General features: G+C 48.4%; 1 protein-coding gene across 2 annotated transcripts; it reads left to right on the forward strand.

Moving 5' to 3' along the window:
* Positions 1-11821: 11821 nt before the first annotated feature.
* LOC103877219 lies at positions 11822-18195 on the forward strand. Of its 2 annotated transcripts, none has more exons than XR_004178344.1 (4): positions 11822-15614; positions 15743-16048; positions 16830-16917; positions 17740-18195. XR_004178344.1 is itself a non-coding variant. In XM_021925181.2 (4 exons), the coding sequence occupies exons 1-4, from the start codon at positions 15852-15854 to the stop codon at positions 18049-18051; spliced, it is 417 nt and encodes a 138-aa protein (XP_021780873.1). In that variant the 5' UTR covers positions 11822-15851; the 3' UTR covers positions 18052-18195. The 2 variants fall into 2 exon arrangements, 1 of the variants encoding a protein (XP_021780873.1); XM_021925181.2 differs by having other exon boundaries at positions 11822-16048; positions 17740-17845; positions 18026-18195.
* Positions 18196-23677: the final 5482 nt, after the last annotated feature.

Consider the following 23677-nt stretch of genomic DNA (forward strand, 5'->3'; position numbering starts at 1 on the left):
TTAAGAAAGCAATTTTATGTAAATAGCATCAAAAAGAAAAACATGGGAATAAATTCAATTAAAGAGTACAGGATTTGTACACTGAAAACTACAAAACTCTGTTGAAAGAAATTTAAAAACTCCTAAATAGATAGAAAGGAATCCATGTTTATGGATTGGAAGACCTAATATTAAGAAGGCTATATTTCTCAAATTTATCTACAGAGGAATGCAATCACTAGCAAACCCCAATGGGAAATGGCAATTTTGTAGAAATTGACAAGCTGACCCTAAAATTCAAGTGGAAATGCAAAGGACCCAGAATAGCCCAAATGATTTTGATCTTGAAAAAGGAGGACAAAAGTAGAGAGCTCACATTTCCTGCTTTCAAAACTTAGTACAAAGCTACAGTAATCAATACAGTAAAAGTAGTATTAGCAAAAGTGTAGACATCACGGCCACAGAATATAATTAAGGGTCCAGAAGCAACTCGCCACATTCACAGTCAATTGATTTTTGACAAGGATGCTGTATTAATCTGTTTTCTCACTGCTGATAAAGATACACCCAAGACTGGGTAAATTATAAAGAAAAAGAGGTTTAATTGACTCACAGTTCCACGTGGCTGGGGAGGCCTCACAATCATGGCGGAAGGTGAAAGGCACGTCGTACATTGGCGGCAGGCAAGAGCATGAGAGCCAGGGGAGAGGGGCTTCGCTTTATAAAACCATCAATTCTCACGAGACTTAATCACTACCACGAGAATAGTATGGGGGAAACCACCCATGATTCAATGATCTCCCACGGGTCCTTCCCACAACACTGGGGGATTATGGGAGCTACAATTCAAGATGTGATTTGGGTGCGGACACAGCCAGACCATATGAGATGCAAGAACAATCCAATGGAGAAAGAACAGTGGTAGGCTGGGCGCAGTGGCTCACGCCTGTAATCTCAGCACTTTGGGAGGCAGGTGCATCATGAAGTCAGGAGATCGAGACCATCCTGGCTAACACGGTGAAACCCCGCCTCTACTAAAAATACAAAAAATTAGCCAGGGGTGGTGGCGGGCGCCTGTGGTCCCAGCTACTCAGGAGGTTGAGGCAGGAGAATGGCGTGAACCCGGGAGGCGGAGCTTGCAGTGAGCTGAGATCGCGCCACTGCACTCCAGCCTGGGCGACAGAGGGAGACTCCGTCTCAAACAGACAAACAAAAGAAGGATAGTCTTTTCGGCAAATGGTGCTGGAACAACTGGATATCCACAAGCAAAAGAATGAAAGTACACCCCTATTTCACACCACATACAAAAACTAACTCAAAATGTATAACAGACATAAAACGTAAGAGTTAAAACCACTAAAGTCTCAGGAGAAAACACAGGAGTAAATGTCCATGATCTTGGATTAGGCAGAGGTTTCTTAGGTGGGATGCCAAAAGTATCAGCAACAGAAGAAAAAAATAAATTGGACGTTGCCTTAAAACACAGATGGCAGAGAAGAAAAAATATACTTCATCAAAATTAAAAACTTTTTTGCTTCAAGGAGACCATCAAGAAAAGTGAAATGATAACCCATAAAATGGAGAAAAGCATATATCTGATGAGGGACTTATATCTAGAATACAGAAAGAACTCTTACAACTCAATAATAAAAAGACAAAAATTCCATTACAAAGTAGATGAAGGATCTGAATGGTGAAAAAAATATATATATACACAAATAGCCAAGAGCCACATTCAAAAATATTGAACTTTGTTTGCCAGCAGGGAAATGAAAATTAACACAAAGAGATATCCCAAACACCTATTAGAATGACAAAAATAAAAAAGGTGGATAACTAGCAATCGTGCTCCTGGGTGCTTATTTATTTCAGAGAAATGGAAACTTACATTCACACAAAAACCTGTACACAAATGTTCATAGCAGCTTTATTTGTAATAGCTCCAATCTAGAAACAACCCAAATATCCTTTGACTGGTATCTGGTTAAACACTGTGGCACATCCATCCCATAGAAAAGTACTCAATAACAGAGAAATGAACTCCTGATATATACAACTTGGACAAATTTCCAGACAGTTATACGGAGTTTAAAAATCTAATCTTAGGCTGGCCACAGTGGCTCACGCCTGTACTCCCAGCACTTTGGGAGGCCGAGGCAGGTGGATCACGAGGTCAGGAGATCGAGACCATCCTGGCTAAGGCTGTGAAACCCCGTCTCTACTAAAAACACACACACACACACACACACACAAATTAGATGGGCATGGTGGCATGCACCTGTAATCCCAACTACTCGGGAGGCTGAGGCAGGAGAATTTCTTGAACCCCGGAGGAGGTGGAGGTTGCAGCGAGCTGAGATCGCGCCACTGCACTCCAGCCTGGGTGACAGAGCGAGACTCCATCTCAAAACAAACAAACAAAACAAAACAACAACAAAAAAAGCCCTAGTGCTGAAATGTTATACATGGTGTGATTCAATTTAAATAATACTCTTGAAATGACAAAATTTTAGAAATAAAAAACAGATGAGTTAAGGAGAGGAGGAACAAGAGAGAAATGAGTTTGGCCAAAAAGGGCAGCATGAGGGATCCCTGTGGGGAAGGAGATGTTCTACATCTTTTCTTTTTCTTACCTTTTTGTTTTTTTCTTTTTTAAGAAACAGGGATCTCTCTGTGTTACCCAGGCTGGAGTGCAGTGACTCTTCTAGCATTTAGAGTACCTGGTGACAGAGGTATTCGGTATCTGCATCCACATTGCTCCGATCATCTAGGTGGGGCTCTTTGATACACCTTGTCACCAAAGATAAAAAGACCAGAATTGTTTACAAACAAGGTCAGAGTGGGACTTGTGATTCCCACGTTGGGGTTTGTTGCTGTGCCTTGTCTTCTGTCATAGCGACATCTGTGCATCTTCATCCTCCACGCGTCTCTGTCAGTCCGTAGGAACAGAACGGGTTGCTAAATCTGATAGAGAGGGCCTTTAGTTTTGTTTTGGCAGCTATAGGACTTAATTTTGTCACCTGGCCAAGTTAGTCCAGATTCTGATCTATCCACATGTGACCTTTGGCATCTGCTGGCCTCATAAAGGAAAGAAGGAAGCTTCTTCTAACTTGAGAGCCCTTTGTAAGATCTGGTGATTTGGCAAATGTTTATATCATGAGAGTCAGATCAGGACTGTTTTTGACCTTTGTGAGATTTGTGACATTTGTGAATGTCATTGATGGAATCAAAGCACAGGGTTTGATTGCAATATCTCATTGGTATGTTACCTAAGAAAAAGTCCAGCATCATTTCTGCTTTAATGTAGAAGGAAAAATATTTTAATGACTTTATCAGAGCAGAGACAGTCCTTGAGCTCTCATAAAGATTTCTCTGTGTCTAATTGATTTACCTAAAGGACAATAGCGCGACACTGTTTCCTCTTGTTGTACATCTATTTTCTGGACTTTATCTACTAGACACTTATAATGGCAAAAACAAAAATAAGTTCACATTCTTTTGAATAACCTAGATGTTGCTTAACCAGTAATCAGATTAATTAATTATCATAGTGAGGGTTTGAAAGACTAACGTAAAATGGTGCCAGGTCTGTGTCCAACCTGTTGGAAAAATAATAAGTGTTACTTAGAGCAAGATACAATTTGAAAAAAACATTTATAGTGGAGGGTTAGAGAGAGAGTAGGATAGACTGAGAAAGTCCCTAGCCAGCTTTTTAACAGGCCATCAACAGACAGGAAAAAAAAAAAAAAAATTGTCAACCAGAAAAAGAATAGTTAAAAAAAAAAATTTTTTTTAAAGGTAGGGCAATACAGAGTCCCAAAACGGGGAGAACGTAGGTGGAAGTAAACTTTCTTGATCTGTGGTCTTGGGAAAGCTGTCTACTTTGAAGAAATACCATCTGTTTCTAGGGCCTGGAAATTGACCCTGAAAATCTTCACGTAAAGGTCACCTGTAGGGGAGATTTTCCAATTCTCTTGAGAGTGCTAAGCAGGATCTGGCTTGGTGTGACTTGCATGAACGAGGAGTTGTTTTATTTTACTTTGATGGTAGTGTAAGTAGTCAGCAGTACTTCACATGGACCTTCCAGTGAGGTGACAGTGCTTGCCTTCTTCTAAAAACCTTTATGTACACATCATCTCCTGGTCAAAAAGCATGGCCAGTCTTGTCAGTTGGTGGAGACCATGCCCTTTGTACCTGTGGATGATGAGCTCCAAATATATTAGTGCCTGTATATAGCTAGTCATAGCATCAAATTGTTCATATGGCCCCATAGTGCTCATTCAACCCAAGAACGGAAGATTTAGAGATGCCGGCCAAACACTATTTCAAAAGGGGTAATTCATGTCTTTTATTCTGAGTATTCTAAATTTCTATAGGGGCTAGAGGTAATGCTTCCGGCCCTTTAATTCTGGTGTCTAGACAGACTTTTCTCAAATTCCATTTAATGTTTAGATTTGTATGCCTCACTTGCCCTGGGGATCGGGGAGGGTCTATAACATTTGGAGTACCCTAGAGTGGTTGCAGGCAAGTAGTTTATGCTGTAAAATGAGTTCCTGGCTGGGTTTGGTGGCTCATACCTGTAATCCCAGCACTTTGGGAGGCCAACACAGGCAGATCACCTGAGGCCAGGAGTTCAAGACCAGCCTGGCCAACAGGGCGAAACCCCGTCTCTACTAAAAATACAAAAATTAGTCAGGCGTGGTGGCAAGCACCTGTAACTCCTTCTACTTGGGAGGCTGAAGCAGTAGAATCACTTGAACCTAGGAGGTAGAGATCGCAGTGAGCCGAGATGGCACTGCTACACTCCAGCCTGGGCGACACAGCTAGGCTCTGTCTCAAAAACAAAACAAAATAGTTCTTTGGTCTGACAATCCATAAAATGATGCCAAAGCAATGAAGAATCTGTTATGAATGTTTGCACCACGTTGTGGCATCAGAACAGCAAGTGGGACAGCATTCAGTCCGTTCACTAAACACAGACAATAACCAAACTGAGAATAGCCTAAAGCTGAAGGTCAACCTATGAAATCCACTTGGACAGCTGCAAGGGAAAGTGTGGGCCTTCCTGAAGAAGATGCTTTTCTCCAGAGCTTTGGTGAGATTTGCAAGTAATGCAATGGGAAATAATTTGGTCAGAAATCTTGTAAATCTTAGGGAAAAACAATTATTGTTTAGTTTCTTAACTGAGCCCCCTCTGCAAGCCAAAAGGTTAAAAGAAATGGGCCATGGAAAGTCTATCTTTGGAGCATATGCTTATTAATAATATTAGTCAGGGATAAAGGCAACTTGATAAATTGTGTGGAAAATGGATACAGGGGTTCCTTTTGGGCTGTGTGCTTGGCAGCCTTGTGTTCCCTATCATTCCCTAAAGATACAGTATTAGTCTCCTTAGTGTGGGCCGGAAAATGAGCAATAGCAATTTTAGTAGGAGATGAATAGCGTGTTCATTACAGGCAGCAATCACACGTCCATTGGCAATAGGAGTGCCAGCGGAGGTTAGGAATCTACAGGCTTCCTAGATTGTGCTGGCAGCATGACAGACTCTGAAAGCATATCTGGAGTCAGTATAAATAATGGCAATTTTTCCTTTTGTCAGTGTGCAAGCTCTAGTAAAAGCTTTAAATTCAGCAGATTGGCCAGATTCAAGGCAAAGGGCTCTCAAGGGCTTCATGCAGGGAAATTATGGCATAACCAGTTATGCTGTTCCCCTTAAAATGTCATTTATGAGAGCCATCATAAAATAGAAATCTGGATTTGTTACAGTTAGTTAGATAAGGCAACGGGGGGCAGGAGAGGGCTCTCCCCCCACCCACTAGAAATGTCAGGTGATGGTTCAATGATTATCACACTTCCTCTCTAAAAATGATAATTTGGCAGCCAGGGAGAGGCCATTTCCTGATAATCTACGTCTGTTAAAATCAAAATATTAATTGAATGCAGACCCCAGTGAGAAGAAACTTCCTGGGCTTGCACATTCAGAGAAGAAAATGGCAAAGCATCTTCTGGGCACACTCCAAGAGAAAAAGGAAGAAGGCTCAGATGGGCTCAGATGTGTACAACCCCCTAAACACACTGAGCTGTCCAATTCCAAAGGGTTCAGAAAGCACTGGGCATGCAGGAAACCCGCCCTACGGGAAGAATCATGGGAAGGATGCGAGCCTATGAAGTCCAAATGTCAATGTTAAATGCCCTTTTTTGCTCTCCCTTTCTCTCTCTGACCTTCAGGCGCCCACTAGGATCTCTTCCAAGGGTTCTTTCCTTTCTTTCCTGTTCTAAAGCCTGTTTGATACACTTCCATTCCTGCTCTGAAACTTGCCTCGGTCTCTTTTTCTGCTTTATGCCCCTCAGTCAAATTCTTTCTTCTGAGGAGGCAAGGACTGAAGTTGCTATGGACCCATACAGATATGCCACTGGTAACTCGGGGTAACTCGGATCTCTGCCACCGCTAACATGTTGTCTAAAGGAGTGTCTGAGAGACCCTCTTGTGGCTCTGAAGCCATTTCTATAGCTGCTAGGCAATCCTGTGGAATGGGATGAAGATGTGGGAGCATAGCAGGATTTAAGGTGCTATGAAGATGTAAGATGATAGAGAGATTGATTAATAGGACTATTCATATGTAGCGTGTCTTCGTGTAGAGAGGTGATGTGCCTTAGGAACTTGTAAGAGCAGAGAGAGTATGGGGAACACAGAGGCAAATGGGGGAGCCTAATGTAAATGTGCTGGCTTTACCAATTAGGGGCAGCTGCTGACACTGCATGTGGGCATGGGAGCATGCCTGCTGCCACAGAATCCACTTGGCATGAGAAATATGCTACAGGGCATAACTGAGAGGCAAAGGGCTGGCCTAGAAAACTTGCGGTAATCCCATTATTTTCATGACTGTGTAGGTGAAAAGGTTTATCAAAATTAGGTAAGGTTGGGGTGGGGCGGGCAGGGGTGTAGACAATGCTAACTTTCAGGCTTCAAAGGAAGTTAATGCCTGTAAGGACCAGAGGATGGGCTCTTGACTGGCATGTGGGGAAGAGCATACAGTGGTTTGGCAATAGCAGCAGAATTAGGAATTCACTGCCGGCAATAGCCAGCTACCCTTAACATTTACCTAGCCGCTTTACCAAGTTGGCTTTAAGGATTTGAGATAATATTAAGCGGGAGTCACAATATCCCTGATGCATGTATGTCCGTGTTAATTGTCCCCCTCTAAATGTAATACAAAGAGAAACTGTGAGTGAGGTTGAAAGGAATAGAAAAGAAAGTGGAACAGAGGTCAGTTACTGCAGCCAGAGGCAATTTCTGCCCATTGTGGAAGCTCAAGCCTATCACAGAAATACAGATGTCCGGGAGGGTTAGGGAGAGCCAGAGATTTGAGAGCAAGAGAGAAGGGGCAGATGCCCCAGGACTGAGGCTGGGGAGAGAGGCAGGGAGCACTGTGGTCATGATGGCTCCCTCCAATCTTTCTGGGTGCTTCCCAGGAGTTGAAAAGAAGCCCAAACCCTCAGCTCCAGTGAGACACAGGACTAGCTGGATTTCCTCGGCCAACTAAGAATTCCTAAGCCTAGCTGGGGATGGTGACCACACTCACCTTTAAACACGGGGCTTATAACTCAGCTCACGTCTGACCAATAAGGTAGTAAAGAGAGCTCACTAAAATACCAATTAGGCTAAAAGCAGGGGGTAAAGAAATAATCAAGTCATTTATTGCCTGAGAGCACAGGCAGAGGGACAATGATTAGGATATAAACCCAGGCATTTGAACCGGTGGCGGTAACCCCCTTTGGGTCCCCTCCCATTGTATGGCAACTCTGTTTTCACTCTATTAATCTTGCAACTGCACACTCCTCTGTTTGGTGTTTGTTCCTGCTCGAGCTGAGCTGAGCTTGCCCTCTGATCGTGCGGTTGCAGGGCCGTTGCAGCCCCGCCGTTGACTTCCACCCTTCCAGATCTGGCAGGGTGTCCACTGTGCTTCTGATGCAGTGAGGCGCCCATTGCCACTCCTGATCGGGCTAGAGGCTGGCCGTCCTTTCTGTGCAGCTAAGTCCCTGGGTTCGACCTAATGGAGCTGAACACTAGTTGCTGGGTTCCACGGTTCTCTTCCATGACCCAGGGCTTCTAATAGAGCTATAACACTCAACGCATGGCCCAAGGTTCCATTCCTTGGAATCCATGAGGCCAAGAACCCCAGGTCAGAGAACTAGAGGCTTGCCGCCATCTTGGGAGCAGCCTGCCACCATCTTAGGAGCTCTAAGAACAAAGATCCGCCTGTAACACCAGCATTCCCAGCCTGACAAAGACCCCAGGTCCAGACTGGACACCCACCCTCAGAGCCTCCAGACCAGAGGAGTGTGTTTAAGATGGCTGACGTACCTGCAGAGAGAAGAATGGCCTCCCTGGGGCTTTGATGCAACAGAAGAACTGAGAAAAGAATGTTTATCTGAAGAATATGAGTTTTTTTTTTAATTATCAGGCCAAAAGGGACATTAAAATGAGACAGCAATCACCACTGGCTTTCCCCTTGAGCTATGTGCTCGCCCCTTGAAACTGCTTGCTATTGCCACGAGTAGTTGTAGATTAGCCTAACAATACCACATCAGACACTGCAGCCACATGCTATAGCTTCACAATGTATAGCCAATCACTAATCAATGTTATTTCTATAATCCAGTGAGAATTCCTAACGAACAGCTTTGTATCAGCTACTTCCTGTCCCTCTTTTTTCCTTTAAAAACCCACTTGTAACTGTTGCTTATTGAAGTGCATATTCAGGGCAGCTTGAATCTATACTCCAGTATAGCAGTCCTCAAGCTTGGTCCAAATAAACTCTTTTCTTGTATGTGCTTTGCCTTTTAGGTTGATCCAACTATGGGGACTTGGCCATAGAAATGACGTGAACCACAAAAATGTCTTAGGGTAGGTGTTTTTTTTTTTTTTTTTAAACCAATGCAGCAGGATGGAGTTGAATGGCAAAATTAGGGTGATTTCATAAAGCAAAATAGATTAGATTTTTTTGCTCTCCTGAGTACATGGTTCACACCCTATTGTCAGGAATAACGCTCAAAATCCTAAAGAAATTGGACACTCGAACAAAGGATTCTTAGCCAAGCAATTTTACCATTGTGCAGAGGGTGCCTCCTTGGCCAGTCGCCATGAGAGCACACCTGAACAAAGGGCACGAGAGCCTTTATTCCTGACGCAAGTGCTGCCCCTGTGTCCTTTCCCCATTGGCCGGGGTCGGGTCGTACAATCTAAACTAATCCCGGTTGGCTAAACATTTGATTTTTTTAGATAAGGTGGACACGTAAAAGAAAGTGGAGAGGAAGGGGAAGAGGTGTCTGTAATGAGCTAGAAAGTTAGTCCTCTTTCCAAATAAGGAAAGGAATGTGCGCTGCTACTGATAACGCCTGGTACTGTGGCCTGCCTGGGCATCTAACAAAGGAAAAAAGGAGAAAAAGGAAAAAAGGTGGAGGGGTATTATGAATGAAAGAATAAAAGATTGATCAGATTATTTGAAGAGAAACCTCATCATGAGGCACTATCTTGCGGGCAGCACCTTACGTGTGCCAGTCCAGCATCCCACTGTGGCCTGGAAAAAGCCGAGGCAGGGCTTATACAATGAATAATTCATTTGAGCCAAATTTAAATGACTATCGCCTGGGAAATACTTCCGAGTTACCTTGGGAAGTGCTCCAGAGAACAAAAGAGAAGCTGAAGCTTTGAAAAAAATATGTATATATGACAAATTAGGAGAGGGCTCAATTACCAAAGTTGTTTTTCAACCATTACAATGGGTGTGATCATCTTTAGAGCAGTCTCAGAAGTCAGGGGATTGCTTTCCAGTCAAAAAAGGTGATCTGTAGTCAGGGGCCTCCTAGCTCAGCAGGAGGCAGGCGGCAGAAGTTCTGGAAGTCATGCATTCTCCCCTTAAGGCGTGCCTGAGGCTCAGCTGAAATGGCCTTCCTGCTCCATTTTAGGTGTCTTGACTAAATCATTGTCGTTTTCCTTCCTCAACACTTTTGTTCACAGAGCAGCTTGAGATATCTCAGCTGATCCTCCATTATTGATCTCAAAGATTAAGGGGCCTGTTGAAACTCATTTGAGATTCACACAGTGATGTGCTGGTGTATGTTTAACAACCACCTCTCCAAAAACATGGGTATATATACGCATACGTTTGTTATAAAACATTTTTGATGTGAGGAATATATGCCACACTACTTACAAATAATAATAAAGTATACAATCCTCTTAGTTGCAAATTCCATATTTCCATTTGATTCTCAAAGAATGCTTTTGTTAATTTTTGACAAATTATTGTCTCGGTAGCCAACATATGGGTACAATTGACAAATAAGAATAGTTCCAATATAAATGATAGTTGATATTTTCCTTTAAATTAAAGAGGTGGACAAAAAAACAATGCGTACATATGTCACAACTTTACTCATCCATCAATAACATGAGCAACTTTTTTGCTGAATCAGATGATGATTTCTAAATTTTGAAAGAATATTCAAAATAGCAGAATCTGAAAGCATCCCAGACCACAAATTTGCCCTCTTTAATTTTCAACGCTTAGAATGCAGATACAGATCATGCTTTGTATAAACTACAACAATTTATCTGGTTTGTCAGTGTGCAGATGAGAACCACAATTATTGTTTTCCAAAGAAGAGGTCTTCCAGACATTCATAATGAGGGCTGCCAGTTCACCGTAGTGTGTTAACCTATGCAAGACCTCAGAAAGGGTGAGACAGTTCTGAACCGGTGAAATGTCACCTCTCCTGACCAGAATTCTGGCTCTGTGCAGAAATCAAGCTGGTGGGCGGGTTTATCTTCTAATCCACTCATTTCCTGGCAGGAGTTAGTGAGGGGAAGGACACAGAAGAAGGATGGGTTTAATGGGTATACCAATTTCAGATTGATTTCTGCTGATTTTGCAAAGCTATGTTTTGTTATGTTTTTTTATTTTTTGAGCTAACCTCTCCTCTGTGGGAAGAGAAGTTTCACATTCTGTGTGGCACAGCAGCAACTGCCCCAGGATACTGCAAATTCCTGAAACCAAAGCGGAACCAGTTCACAAGGAACAGCTACCTTTGAGGTATGGGTAAGGTGTTGGGGCATATCGCTGAGGTGCTTAACTAGTGGGGATTCGTGAGGTTGGATATTTGGATTTTTAATCTTGTCAGTGTGTTTAAAATCATAGGCTTTAGAGCCAGACAGGTCTGAATTTGGTTACATCTTGGCATCACAATAGAAAAGTGATGTAGGGAAATGATGCAATCTCTTCATCCATAACATGGAGTTAATAATAATAGATACTTCACAGAATGATTGACGGAGCAGATGAAGTAATGTTCATATGATGTCTGGAAGAAAGCAAGTCCCCAAGAAATGATTGTCATTGAGACAGCCAGGTGGGAAGGGGTCCCCAGAGAAACTCCAACCTGCCTGCACACTGGGGTGGAGTTATAGAAGTTCACACTATTTGCAGCAGGGAGGAGCCTGGCCCCTCCTCTTCCTGGGTGGAACCTGGGATTCAATCTGCAAGGCAGGAAGCGCACCAGCAGGGACTCTGGCTTTGTGGAGGGTCCCTGTTTCCCATTTTTTCCCTTTTTTGTCCAATAAGCTCCATTTTTTCTCACTCTTCAAGGTGTCTGCAAGCCTAATCTCTCATGACCTTGTGACAAGAACCTGGCTCTTAGCTGAACTAAGGAAAAAGTCCTATAACATCGTCATGACCATCACCGTTATCATCATTGCTGTTATCACCTTCATCACCATCACCATCATATCAGCAACATGATCATCAACACGATCATCATTACCACCACCATCACCATTATCTTCATCATCACCGTCATATCATCATCATCAATCACCATCACCAGTATCATTACATTCATCCAACGTCATCACCACCACAATGACCATATGACTTGAAATGGTATCATCACATTCATCCAACGTCATCACCACCACAATGACCACATGACTTGAAATGGCCCGGGTCCTTCCCTGATTCTCACTGTCCTCTTCTGAAGTGAGGGCTCTCACATCAAAAGCTAAAACAAAAACAAAAACATAAAACAGTTCCTGCTTCCCAAGCCTATTGGATTCAGACATCCTTAATTTGTTGGAGCAGTTGCCTTAGCAAAAAGCCATCCCTCCACTGGACATCTGCCATAAGCTCACCAGTTTCTGCTTTATGTGTGGAGTGGGAACCAGATTTTATCAGTGCTAACGCGGAAGCCGCACCTAGGAGCGATTAAAAGGGAAGTGGGAAATGCAGCCAGACAGCCGCCTGCAGCCCTAGCTGCCCTCCCTTGGAATCTGAGAGAGGTCTGAGTATCAGGCCAGGTCCAAGTTTCAGAAACAGCGTCCTGAAACCGCCCCTGGCTTTGAGGTTCTGACAGGTAACTTGGCCGGGTCTTCTTGTTCTCCTGAGGCCTTGTGTTGGTGAGCGCCTTGCTCCACAGACCTGCCTTAGCCAGGCAGACTTGGCTCCCAGCCTCCCTTTCCACACTACAAATTGAGTTGTAACTGGCAATTCTCATCTATAATTAAGAACAATGACACGAATTCCCAGGAATTTTTTACCAAGTTTGTAAAAAATAGATACACCTGGGTTCTTTTTGGGACGGTTAACTTACTTGATGCAGTGCAGCAGGCAGAGGCCAGGCCTTTGTGGGACGCACAGCACACACCTGCCCCTTCATTCTTTACCAGGATGCCTTTTGGAGTGCATCCCATCAGGGAGGCTAGGTCTAGGGCTCACTTCCGGCCTCCATCTGAGAGCCTGGAGACTGGGGCAGGTGTCGGGATGGCCAGTCCAAAGAGGGTCCTGGACCTGACAACTGATTAAACACCCACGTGGGTGACAGCAAGGACAGGGGACCCTGTACTGTTCTCAGCTTGTCTCTCACTGCGTGACCTGAAGCACATGACCCTACCTCTCTGCCTCTATTTATCCACTGGAAAATGAGGAGCTTGTCCCAGACCAGTGGTTCTTCAAATTGTGTTCTTTGAGCCCTGGGGGCTGTGAATGGGACTCTCAGGGGCTGCTTGTGGAGGAAGTTCAGCACAGCAGGGGCCCCTGGGCCCCCACATGCCTTCAAGCCAACCAGAGTTGCTTCACTCTGATCTGCTTTGTTTACGCGGAGTGTATATCAACCTGAAAAGTAAACTTCTGCGGCTAACAGAGATATTGTGCTGGGGCATCTCTCATCCCTTCCCTGAGAATTCACTAGGTTCCTACCATGTGCCAGGCACCGTGCTAGACACTGGGGCCACAGAGGACAGACCAACCCAGTCCCTGCCCTCATGAACTTGGAGTCCGGTGGAGAAAGACAGACAATCTGTAAACAAACAAATAAGATGAATAATGATGGGACTGAGTGCAAGTGGAGAATTAAAACAATGTGGTAGACACTTAAGAAGAACTCTGAGATGGTCCTTAGTGAGTGAGGAGCAGAGGGGCAGTGTTGTGGCTGACTGTGGGATGAGGGAGAGTCCCACAGCTGAGGTCCAGCCACCAGGGTCACTGTGTCTCAGAGAGGCCATCACTGGGCAAATGCAGGGGCCTCTACATTAGAGTCCAGAAGGTCCTTGGCGAGCGGGCCACAGTGAGCATTGCACCACAGTCTTCACCTCACCACTGGAAGTGTGTTGAGTCAGCATGGGCTCCACTCAACCCCATGCAGACCGGCTTCCGCCACTGGCTCGCAGGGGCACCTCATGCAGGTCACTGTTCTCCCTGCTTTCACAAAGACGACATCCCTAGGCAGGGTTGCCCATGGGAAAAGGTCAAGCACAGGGCCTGGCCCACACTGAGGCCACATAATCGCTCGCTGGCTCGTGATGCAGATGCTCATGATTGCTTCCCGGGGGCTAGTCTGGTACCTTTAAGTCAAGCCCTTAGGGACATGAATCAGACTTCAGCATCTCCGCCTCCCCCTCACAACCCCTCTATTCTGCAGGCAAACAGCAGGTGCCCAATAAATGCTCAAGGCATTGAAAGGTGAATTAGTAATGATGCCAAGTGCGCCTGTGCGGGCCGGCCCCGCTCAGGGGATTCCTCCTTTAGCCCTCCCACAGTCTAGCAGATGGGCTGTCCCAGCACCTCTGCTTGTCAGACAAGGAAATTGAGACAGAAAAACAGTAAGTTATTTCCCAGACCCCACAGCCGGCAAGTTCCCAGGGGGCTGAAGCCTGGCAGTCTGGCTCTTCTGGAAGGACAGGGCAGGAGAGCAGAACATAGAACACATCCCCCCTCTCTCTTCTCATGCTCTCAGGGAGGTCACATTTCCCTGGGGCCCTGGGACAATCCTGGGTCAGATTACAGCACTACAGGTCACCTGCTCCAGCCCAGACAGGCCCAGCATCTGGCCCATCCACTGGCCCGGCCCTTCCTGGCCACCACTGCAGCATGTTGCAGCCTGGGCTCTGGGTGGGCCTGGTCCCTCTCCTGGTCGCCGCCACTACAGGTGAGTCAATAGCGAGGCAACACAGTAACACCCTGCACAGGGCTTAGAGCCTTCACCTGCGTTCTCTGTCAGCCTCACAGCTCTGTGCAGTGAGGACGCAAGGCTGAGAGAGGTAAATCGCTTGGCTGAGGGCATGCCTCCGGTAAGGTAAGGATCAGGTCCAGGTAGGAAACGAAGACATAGCCTTCACTGCTGCTGGGGAGGTGCTGTGGGGCGGGAGGGGGCACGTGCTCACCAGCCTCCCCCTTCTGGGTTTCTCTGACCCACCCTCTGTTCCTCATCTTCAGGCTTCAGCTCTCACCCCCGACCCAAGCGAGGTGTCTCCCACACAGCTTTCCTCCCTTCCGGGGCTCTCGGGGATGGCTCCCCCTCTTCCGCCCACTCTGCACCTTTTCTGGGGCCCCTGAATCCCATGCAGCCTCAGGGGGTTCCTGATGCCCTAATGGATGTTAGCTTTTCTCTGTGAATTGTCTGTCTCCTTTCCTTGCGGAGCAGCAGTTCTGGGCTTCACATGACACAAGTACTAGGAGTTTGCTTTGTCAAAGGAATGCATATGATTCTAGATATAATCTTTTCCGTTTAGTGCCTGTAATCCAGAGGTAGGTACTGTGTCCCGATTTTGCGTGTGATAAATGAGAGTCTGAAGGAAGTTGCTAACTTGCCGAAGGTCACACTGCAAGTGCGTGGTAGAGCTGGGATTTTAACCAGATCTGTCTGTCTGTCCCCAAAGCCTGCGGCTTACACACTGGAACCCGGAGCCTCTCAAGGCCTCCAGAAGGATTTGCTGAGCAGTTTCAAAATAAAGCTCAGTCAGCCCCTTGCTTGGTCTTCAGTCCCGAAGGAGGCCACAAGCTGCCTTCGTGCCCAGCACAGGTTTGGTTTGGGTGAGTGGTTGAGGATGAGACAGGAGCCCACACCAAGCTTCCTGACCTGCCAGGGGCACAGATAGGGGCTCAGATGCACTGCACCCCCACCCAGGCCAGCCCTCCCTCCAGGGCTTCAGGGTAGCTTTGTGAGGTCACTCAACCTCCATGGGCCTCAGCCTCCCCAGGTGTAAATGAGAGGGCTTCTGTGCCAGGAGATGAAATGTCAGCTCCACTATTCTACTTCTATGATGCTGATTGCAGGGCGCCCTGAGCTCCTGGAAACTCTAGGAGGTGAGGATAATAACTGAGCCCCTGTGGCTTCCTCCCAGCTCAGGTTCCCAGGCTGCTGGGCCTCGCAGCCAGCCTGTGGCCTATGTTACATGACCTCTCTGCTTTTCTCTCCCTGCAATTCATGCCAGCTGTGTCCTGAGCAGCCGACGTCGGCACCAGCCACCACGCCCCGTGTCCTCAGTGGAGGCTTGCTGTTACAGCTCTCAGGAATTGCAGTGTTGGGCTGAAGTCACACCGATGGAGATGGCCAGCTCAGAGGGACCATCTGCAGAGATGGAGGGGAAGCAGGGCTCTCATGCAGGCTCTTCACTCTTTGCAGGAACAGCTATCCTCTTCCCCCAGGGTGGAGCTGACAGTCACTGCCTGTGCCTTGTCTGCCCGGCAGGCCAGCACTCCATGGCTGGGAGCAACCTGCAATGCCCCATGGGCTTTCAGTAAGGAGCAGACATCCCGGTGTTCCAGGAAGACAGGAGGGGAGGGAGGGAGGGGCAATCCTCCTAGGCAGGTTCCTTCCACAATGACCCTGAGTGTAAGGAGCTCCCAGGGGGGTGAACGCTGCTTGGAGATGCGTGCCAGGAATCTCGTGCCCGGAGCCGCCGGGGCCCACCCCAGGATATAACCCCTGCGACTTCTGACCTTGATGGAGGGTGGGCGCTACACCAGAAGTGAGCTCTGGCCTGGCTCTGCCTCTCACCTGTCCTGTGGCCTGGGCGAGTCCTCACCTGGGAAGTGGGGCTGGTGGTCAGAGGTGCTGCTTCCGAAGGACACCCTCTCCACGCTCACCATCAGCAGTTCCTGCTGCTGTGGCCTCCACCCTGGGACCAGATGAAGGAGATCATCTCTCTGCCCATGACCCCACTGCTCCAGTCCCTCCTCCTGGGCCCCCACGGAGAGCCCAGAGTGATCAGACTGGTCTGGAGCCTACACTGACACCCCAAGGTCTGTGTGGAAAGACCCTGTCCTCGGGCCTCCTGGCATTGACACCAGCTCTGAGTCATCCGGTTGAGGACACCCTCCCTTCTCCATCTCAGCCCATCCAGCTGGGACGGGCAAACATTCCGCCAGGCAGTGGGGCAGGCAACTGTACATGCTGGTTGGTGTAAGGGGCCTCCATGCCATCTCTGCTGCCGTGGAGGCCCAGCAGTCCCCTGGCTGGGCACCTCCTCGGCACCTAGGGCTTCTCCTCAGCCACATTGTTTCCTCTGGTCTCTGCAGCTGCCAGGATGGAGTAATGACTCCATGGCCAGGCCCCACCAGCACCTGCCGTGGGCTCCCAGAACTCACAGACAGCGAGGACTGCCAGGTAACCCCAAGGGGAGGGCAGCTCCTTGTCTCAACCATTCTTTGCTGGGGAGAGAAGCAAGGAGGTTATGGGGAAGTCCCCAGAAAAGGCTAAATCTCTGGGGATCAGAACTAAGCCTCATTCTCCCTGCCTCACGTGTGAGGTACGCATGAGGTGCCCATGCTGTCCTTGGGGAGCAGCCTTGGAGATCAGCCAACACCTCCTGCCCAGTTTGACCATGCACCCCGGGACTTGCCTCACCAGCTTAACCTGGAAATGAGCTTAACCCACCTCCAGGGCTGCTGTGGGGATGGAGTGGGAGGACGCACAGGGAAGTGTGAGGAGGCTCAGAGCCACCATGCCCATGCAGCACTCAGGAGAGAAGCCATGGAGATGTGGGGTGCACAGTGATGTGCACACTCGTGGCAGCCACCTCGTGACCCGGCCATTCCCATGCGTGCCACGTGTTGCCAGGTGCCCCATGTGTGCAGTACAGGTGCAGAGGAGGACCAGGCAGGCCTCCTGGGAGCAGGCTATGCCCCTGCAGTGTCCTAGAACAGCTGTAACTGCTGGGACTGCAGAGCCACAGAGAGTTGGAGGAGAAGGCGAGAGCCTTTCCTTAGCCCCACAGCTCCACAGACCACATGGGCTAATTCCTGCTTACTACCACGTGCAGGGAATTTTCTTTTTCAGAGGTAGTTGGAGGGACAGAGAGCTTGGGGGATCCCCAAAGAGTCTCGGCAGAGTGAACACCTGAGCTGAGGCCCCGACTCAGCCACGTGCAGGTTTGGGTATCAGTCACCATCTCACTGCCTTCTCACCCTGGGCCCTGTTGTCCCTCAGCAGTGCCCACCTGGACAGGAGCCAGGCCCACAGTGCTCCAGCTGCATTTTCTGCTCTCTGCGCTACTTCAGAGGCAGAAGCCCCAGCTGCCAGCCCTGCCCCTCAGGTAGGTGTGTCTGGGCTTCCCCAGTGACATTCGGGAGGCACGAGACCCTGGAGTGAGCTGGGAAGGTCCTTGGGTCTCCTGTGTTTGGACTACACTGTCCATACCAGGAGTCCAGGTGGCCTCTGAGGGGTAAAGCCCAGCCAGCCCTGCGCTCAAATACTCAAAGAACTGTCAACACAGGAAGTGGCACAAATGACAAGAGATGATGCAGAAGAAAGAAGTATGCAAAGTGTTGGGGAACGGGACGTTGGAGGATGGCTGGAGTCCTGTTTTGCTCCTGGCTAGGGTGTAATCTTGGCAGACTGTTGCAGTACTCAGTGTACAGGTCCTGTTAAATTTATCCCCAAGTAGTTCATGTTTTTGGATGATGTTGTAAGTGGAATGGTATTTTTTATTTCCATTTCCATTTGTTCATTGATGGCAGTGATTTGTGTGTATTGACCTTGTATCCTTCAATCTTGCTTACTTCATTTATTTGTTATGGTAGTCTTTGTGTAGATTTTTTAGGGTCTTCTGTGCTGGTAATCATGTTATCTGTGAACAAAGATGGTTTAAATTTTACTTTCCTCTTTTTTTTTTTGAAAAGGAGTCTCATTCTTGTCGCCCAGGCTGGAGTGCAATGGCGCAATCAGCTCACCGCAACCTCCGCCTTACGAGTTCAAGCGATTCTCTTGCCTCAGCCTCCTGAGTAGCTGGGATTACAGGCATGCGCCACCATGTTTGGCTAATTTTGTATTTTTAGTAGAGATGGGGTTTCTCCATGTTAGTCAGGCTGGTCCCGAACTCCTGACCTCAGGTGATTCGCCCACCTCGGCCTCCCAAAGTCTTGGGATTACAGGCATGAGCCACCACGCCCGACCAGCTTCTACTTTTTCAATCCATTCACGTTTTGTTACTTTTCCTTGCCTTGTTATACTGTCTAGGGACTCCACTACTATTTTGAATAGAATTGAACATCCTTGGCTTGTTCTTGATCTTAGGGAAAAAGCACTCAGTCTCTAATCACGATGTATGCTGTTAGCTGTAGTTTATGGATGCCCTTAATCAGGTTGAGGACATTCTCTTCTATTTCTTGCTAAGAGTTTTATCAGGGTTGGATATTTAATTTTGTCCTGTGTTTTCCTGAACCTATCAGCGTGAGCATATGGATTTTCTCTCCTTTGTTCTGATGCAGTGGTGAGTATCATTGTTTTTTGGACGTTAAACCAATCTTGCATTCCTGGAATAGACTTCCTGTGGTCATGATGCTATTTTTACATATCTTTGAATTTGATTTGCTAATATTTTTGTAAGATTTTTTTAATCTCATGTGTATGAGGGATATTGTTCTTAGTTTTCTTTTCTGGTCTCTTTGGTATCAAAGTAACGCTGGCTCAACTAATTTTCCAAGAAATTAGTTGCAAAGTAGTCCCTGCTCCTCTCTTTTCTGCAGAAGTTCATGTCTATCTGGTATGCGTTCTCTCTTGAATATTGTATAGAGCTCAGTAAAGCTATAGGGCTTAGAGATTTCTTGGTGGAAGGATCTTTACGAGTTCAATGTCTTTGATACATTTAAGGCTATTCAGATTTTCTGTTTCTTCGTGTGACAGTTTGGGAATTTGTGTCTTTCGAGGAATCTGTTCATTTTCTGTTAGGTATAAAGTTGATTGTCAGAGAGTGGTTCAGACCGCACCTTTACTACCCTTTCAGTGTGTCATCTGCAGTGACAGCTTTTTCATACCTATATTGGTACTTTTGTTCTCTTTTTCTCTTTATCAGTCTAGTTAGGGCTTTATCAATGTTATTTATCTTTTCAAAGAACTAGCTTTTGGTTTTATTGATTTTCCTTATTGATTTTTCTATTTTATTAATCCTGATTTAAATTTGCTCTTCTCTTTCTAGCTTCCCAAGGTGAAAGTAGATAGTTGATTTTACATCTTCCTTGTTTTCTCATTAGGCAGTGAATCCTGTAAATTTGAACCTAGTTACATCCCACACACTCGATGATGGTGTGTTTTTATTATTGCCCTTTGAGTTAGAATGCTATCTAATTTCCTGTGTGATTTTTTTGTCTAATGGATTGTTTCAGTATGTTTTGTTTAATTTCTAAGTGTTTGGGGGCTTTTCTGAGTGCCTTTGATTTCCAGTGGAACTCTATTGTGATCAGAAAACGTAGTCTTTCATATTTCAATCTTTTGAAATGTATTGAGACTTTCCTTATGGCCACCTGTGTGAGTCTGGAAGGTTATTTAACTCTCCTCAGGCCTCACTTTCCTTTATCTCTAAAGCGGGGTTGATATAACACTGCCTGAACATTTCTATTAGGTGAAGTGCTACATAGAAACCTCAAAGTCAACACTCAGTGAATGGTAGCTACTGCAGTTAGAGCCAGACTGGTTCTACATTGATGGTTAGTAGCCACCAATTTAAATGCAGAGCTCCCAATGGGGGCTGGACCTCTGCATCTAAATAAAATAACAGGCATGGAGCGCCTCACCTCGGAGACAAGAGCTTTGTCACTTCTCATAAGTAAGGAGCCCCTCGGTCAACCCTGCAGCCCCCAACACACGCAGCCCCTGTTCTTCCCAGCTCCCAGCTCCTGAGTGTTCCACAGCCCCACCGTTGCCTGTGTTCTTAGAAGTGGGAGCAGGTAACCCAGAGGGCAGCAAGTTGGCAAGAGGCCAGGCCAGGTGGGGTCCATCTTCATTCCCAACCCGCAGATGACAGACATGAAAAATGAGTGGTCCCCTCACCAGCCACCATGGGTGTGAAGTAAGCACCTTCTCAGGGAAGATGTTGGGCATCCCAGCCCACCCAGAGGTGCACAGACGACTCCATTGCCGTGCAGAGCTCGGTGCGCAGTGACAGGGAGCAAAGGGGACACTGAAGCCTGCGGGAGATGATGTTATGGAGAAAATGGGGACACCAGAGAGTGCCGGGTTCCTAATAACCAGGGCTCCCCAGGCTCAGAGGGTGGCTGGAAGAGAGGAGCCCAGGAACTAGGCTTCCAGGCACCCCTGCTGACCATCAGCAGTGCTGCTGAATGCCAGGAAAGCCACACTCAGGGGTGCAGCCAGGGCCCAGCAGGACCCAGCCTTGGGAACTCCGTGTTCTCTGGGCTCAGCTAGGAAAATCAGGACCCGTACAAGTTTAAAGGCAGCCTGGATTATTCAACTTAGAGCTTTAGTCAAGACAGAGGAACGATGTGGCTGGAAATCACTAGAGCTGAGGATGTGAGCCATGGAGAAAATCCTTCCAGATCCTGAGGATTAGGAAGAGGGGGAGGGGAAGGGGCACCTCAAAACATTCATTATTTTCATTATTGTTAACTTTAAGACTGTGAAGATTCCCCCCAAGCCCCCACAATGGCAAAAGATTTACCTCCTCAGTTTTGTTCAGGGTGAAAATGAGATGTGTCACTCATTCCCAGTGCTCTGGCCACAGGGCAGCAGGGGCGAGGGCGTGGAGGGGAGCCCAGCACAGGAGGGCAGGAAGGAAGCGGCTCAGACACCACGTGAGCAAGGTTCTCTCGTCAACTCACCTCCACTTCTGCAAGGCATTACCACCCCCACCTTGAGGCCCTCAGCTTTCCCTTTGCCCACCCACTCTGGTGTGTGTTGGGGGCAGGCCAGGTGCCAGGGCCAGGAGGGGGCCCCTGCAGAGGAGGGGGCATGGTCTACAGAACCGCTCCGTGGGAAAGAACAGTCCCTGGTGCCCGCTTTGCCTGTCAGTAAGAAGTGAGGGCCTCAGCTAAGTGTCTGGTGGTCTTGGAGAGGACCACAGTTTACACTGCAGTGACAAGAAGGGGCTGAAGGGGCAGAAGCGGAAGAGGAGCAGAGCTGACAGGGGTCCCAGCATCCTTCCAGCCCTCTGTGCACTCCTACTTCTGTCTCATGTGCCAGGCCGTGGGGCAGCACTGAGGGTCCAGGTACTCCCCATCCAGGGGAGAGGCAGATGCCAGAGCTTCCCTAAAGCTGCGACCTGGGAAGTGTTGAATCAGGGTGGAGACGGGGCCCTTGAGGCTCAGACGAGGCACCCCTGAGAGTCCGTCTGCTCAGGGAGGAGCCCAGGAGGCTCCTTGGAGGAAGGGGCGTGCGAGTTGGGCTGGGTGCCTTCCAGGCTGCGAGAGCTCCCCACAGAGGAAGCAGCTCTGTGTAGGAGCAGAGATAGAGCCCGTGCCGCCCTACCCTGCTCCCTGGCAGCGATGGCACATGGGCCTGGGGTGGGACCCAGCCTCACCCTGCATGGTGCAGACCCCCTCAGAAGCCACTCCCAGATGCCAGGCTTCCAGCTCACCCTCTACAGCCGGCAGACTCCCCAGGGGATGAGGACCCCAAGCCCCGGTGGGACCCACCCCATGAGGCCCCCCTCACAGGCTACTTCCACTCATGTGGAGCTGCCTTTGTGCCGCGCCATGCCGGGAGCTGCAAGGACAAGAGGGAGGCGCCCCACCAGGACGCCAGCTTCTGCTCAGCAGGTCAGTGCTGAGTTCTGCCTTCTGCTTGCAAGACAGGAAGAGTGGCCTGGACTCTACCTTGCTCATTGGGTACTTATCGAACGCTAACGGAGGCTGACGTTAGGGGACTAACAGCAGCCCAGGCCGCAAGTCCAGGCACCAGTCAAGACCCCCCAGGAAAGCCACACCCGGGATGCAGTCAGGCCTCATCAGGCCCCAGCTCTGGGAACTCCATGTTCTCGGTTCAGCTGGGGAAATCAGAGCCTGTCTAGAAAGGTCAAAGGCAGCCTGGATTGTTCAACCCAGAGCTGCCAGTAAAGACAGAGGGTTGACAGGGCTGGGAATCCCCAGTGCCGAGGACAGGAGAAAAAGAAATGAGAAGTTTTAAAGTGAAGAGCGAGAATGTCAGTAGGTACACGGGAGGCCTTTCCTGGGAGCAGTCAGGAGCCTGGACCTAGAAAACGCTGGGCCAGGGACGGCCCAGATCTGCTATGCACAGGCTGTGTGATATCAGCAAGGTCCTTTGCCTCTCTGAGTCTCATCTTTACGCTAGAGGCAGTGATACCCCTTTCCTGGTAACCAGGGATGGCGGAAGCTCCTGCACTCCCAGGCCCATGGGAGGGTCAGGTGTGGCCAAGGCCTGCGAAGCTTTTGCTGCTTTTCTTGTCACTGCTTCCCTTGAGAGAGAAAACTGCTCTCTCCCCAGTTCTCACCCTGTGTCTTCGGTGCCCTGTGGGACACTTCTGCCCCAACAGAGCCACCCGCCCCATCCCATGCCATCCGGGTACATTTGGCCCCCGCTCAGGCCAGGATGAAGCCACAGACTGCACCCCTTGCCCAGCAGGCAGGGCCTGTACCCAGGCTGGGCTGACACAGCCCGATGCAGCATGCTCACCGGGGTAAGTGCCCGCCATTTCTCAGTGATGAGTGCCCCGATGGGGGCCAGAGCCGTCCTCCTAACACCTTTAGAGTCAGTCCCTGGTCAAGGCCAGACTTCTCCAGCCTCTGACCCTCTCAGGGTTCAGAGAGGGCTGTGCCTTCAGATCAAGGCTCTGTCTCAGCCAGCCCAGGGCTCCTGGACTTGCCCCTGAGCACCAAGGCCCAGCACTCTCAGGTCCATCCATGCTCAGGAGGCATCTAGGGAGCCGTCTTCCCTGCTTTGTCCGTGGGGAAAGTAGCTCAGAGAGGCCAGGTTACCAAGCAGACTCACACAGCAGGCCGGGGGCACAGCAGGATCTGGCCATGACTCTCCAAGATGCTGGGCTCTGCGTGGTAGGCACCAGGTGCCAACTCCCCTGCTGCTGTAGGTACGCGTGCCCTTCAGGCTCCTCCAGTCCCCACGCTCCCTCTCATGCCTGCCCTCCCGGGACCTTCAGCAACCGCAGTGACCTCTCCGA

This window comes from Papio anubis, chromosome 14 (genome assembly GCF_008728515.1).
Source record: "Papio anubis isolate 15944 chromosome 14, Panubis1.0, whole genome shotgun sequence".
Classification (NCBI taxonomy): Eukaryota; Metazoa; Chordata; class Mammalia; order Primates; family Cercopithecidae; genus Papio; species Papio anubis.

What these genes read in the sequence shown, in the direction of transcription:
- LOC103877219 (XM_021925181.2), top strand. Translation starts at nt 15,852, where the DNA reads ATGGAGATGGCCAGCTCAGAGGGACCATCTGCAGAGATGGAGGGGAAG. An exon ending in CAATGCCCCATGGGCTTTCA is followed by an intron (nt 16,049 to 16,829) that starts GTAAGGAGCAGA and finishes TGGTCTCTGCAG; the next exon opens with CTGCCAGGATGGAGTAATGA. An exon ending in CAGACAGCGAGGACTGCCAG is followed by an intron (nt 16,918 to 17,739) that starts GTAACCCCAAGG and finishes GTTGTCCCTCAG; the next exon opens with CAGTGCCCACCTGGACAGGA.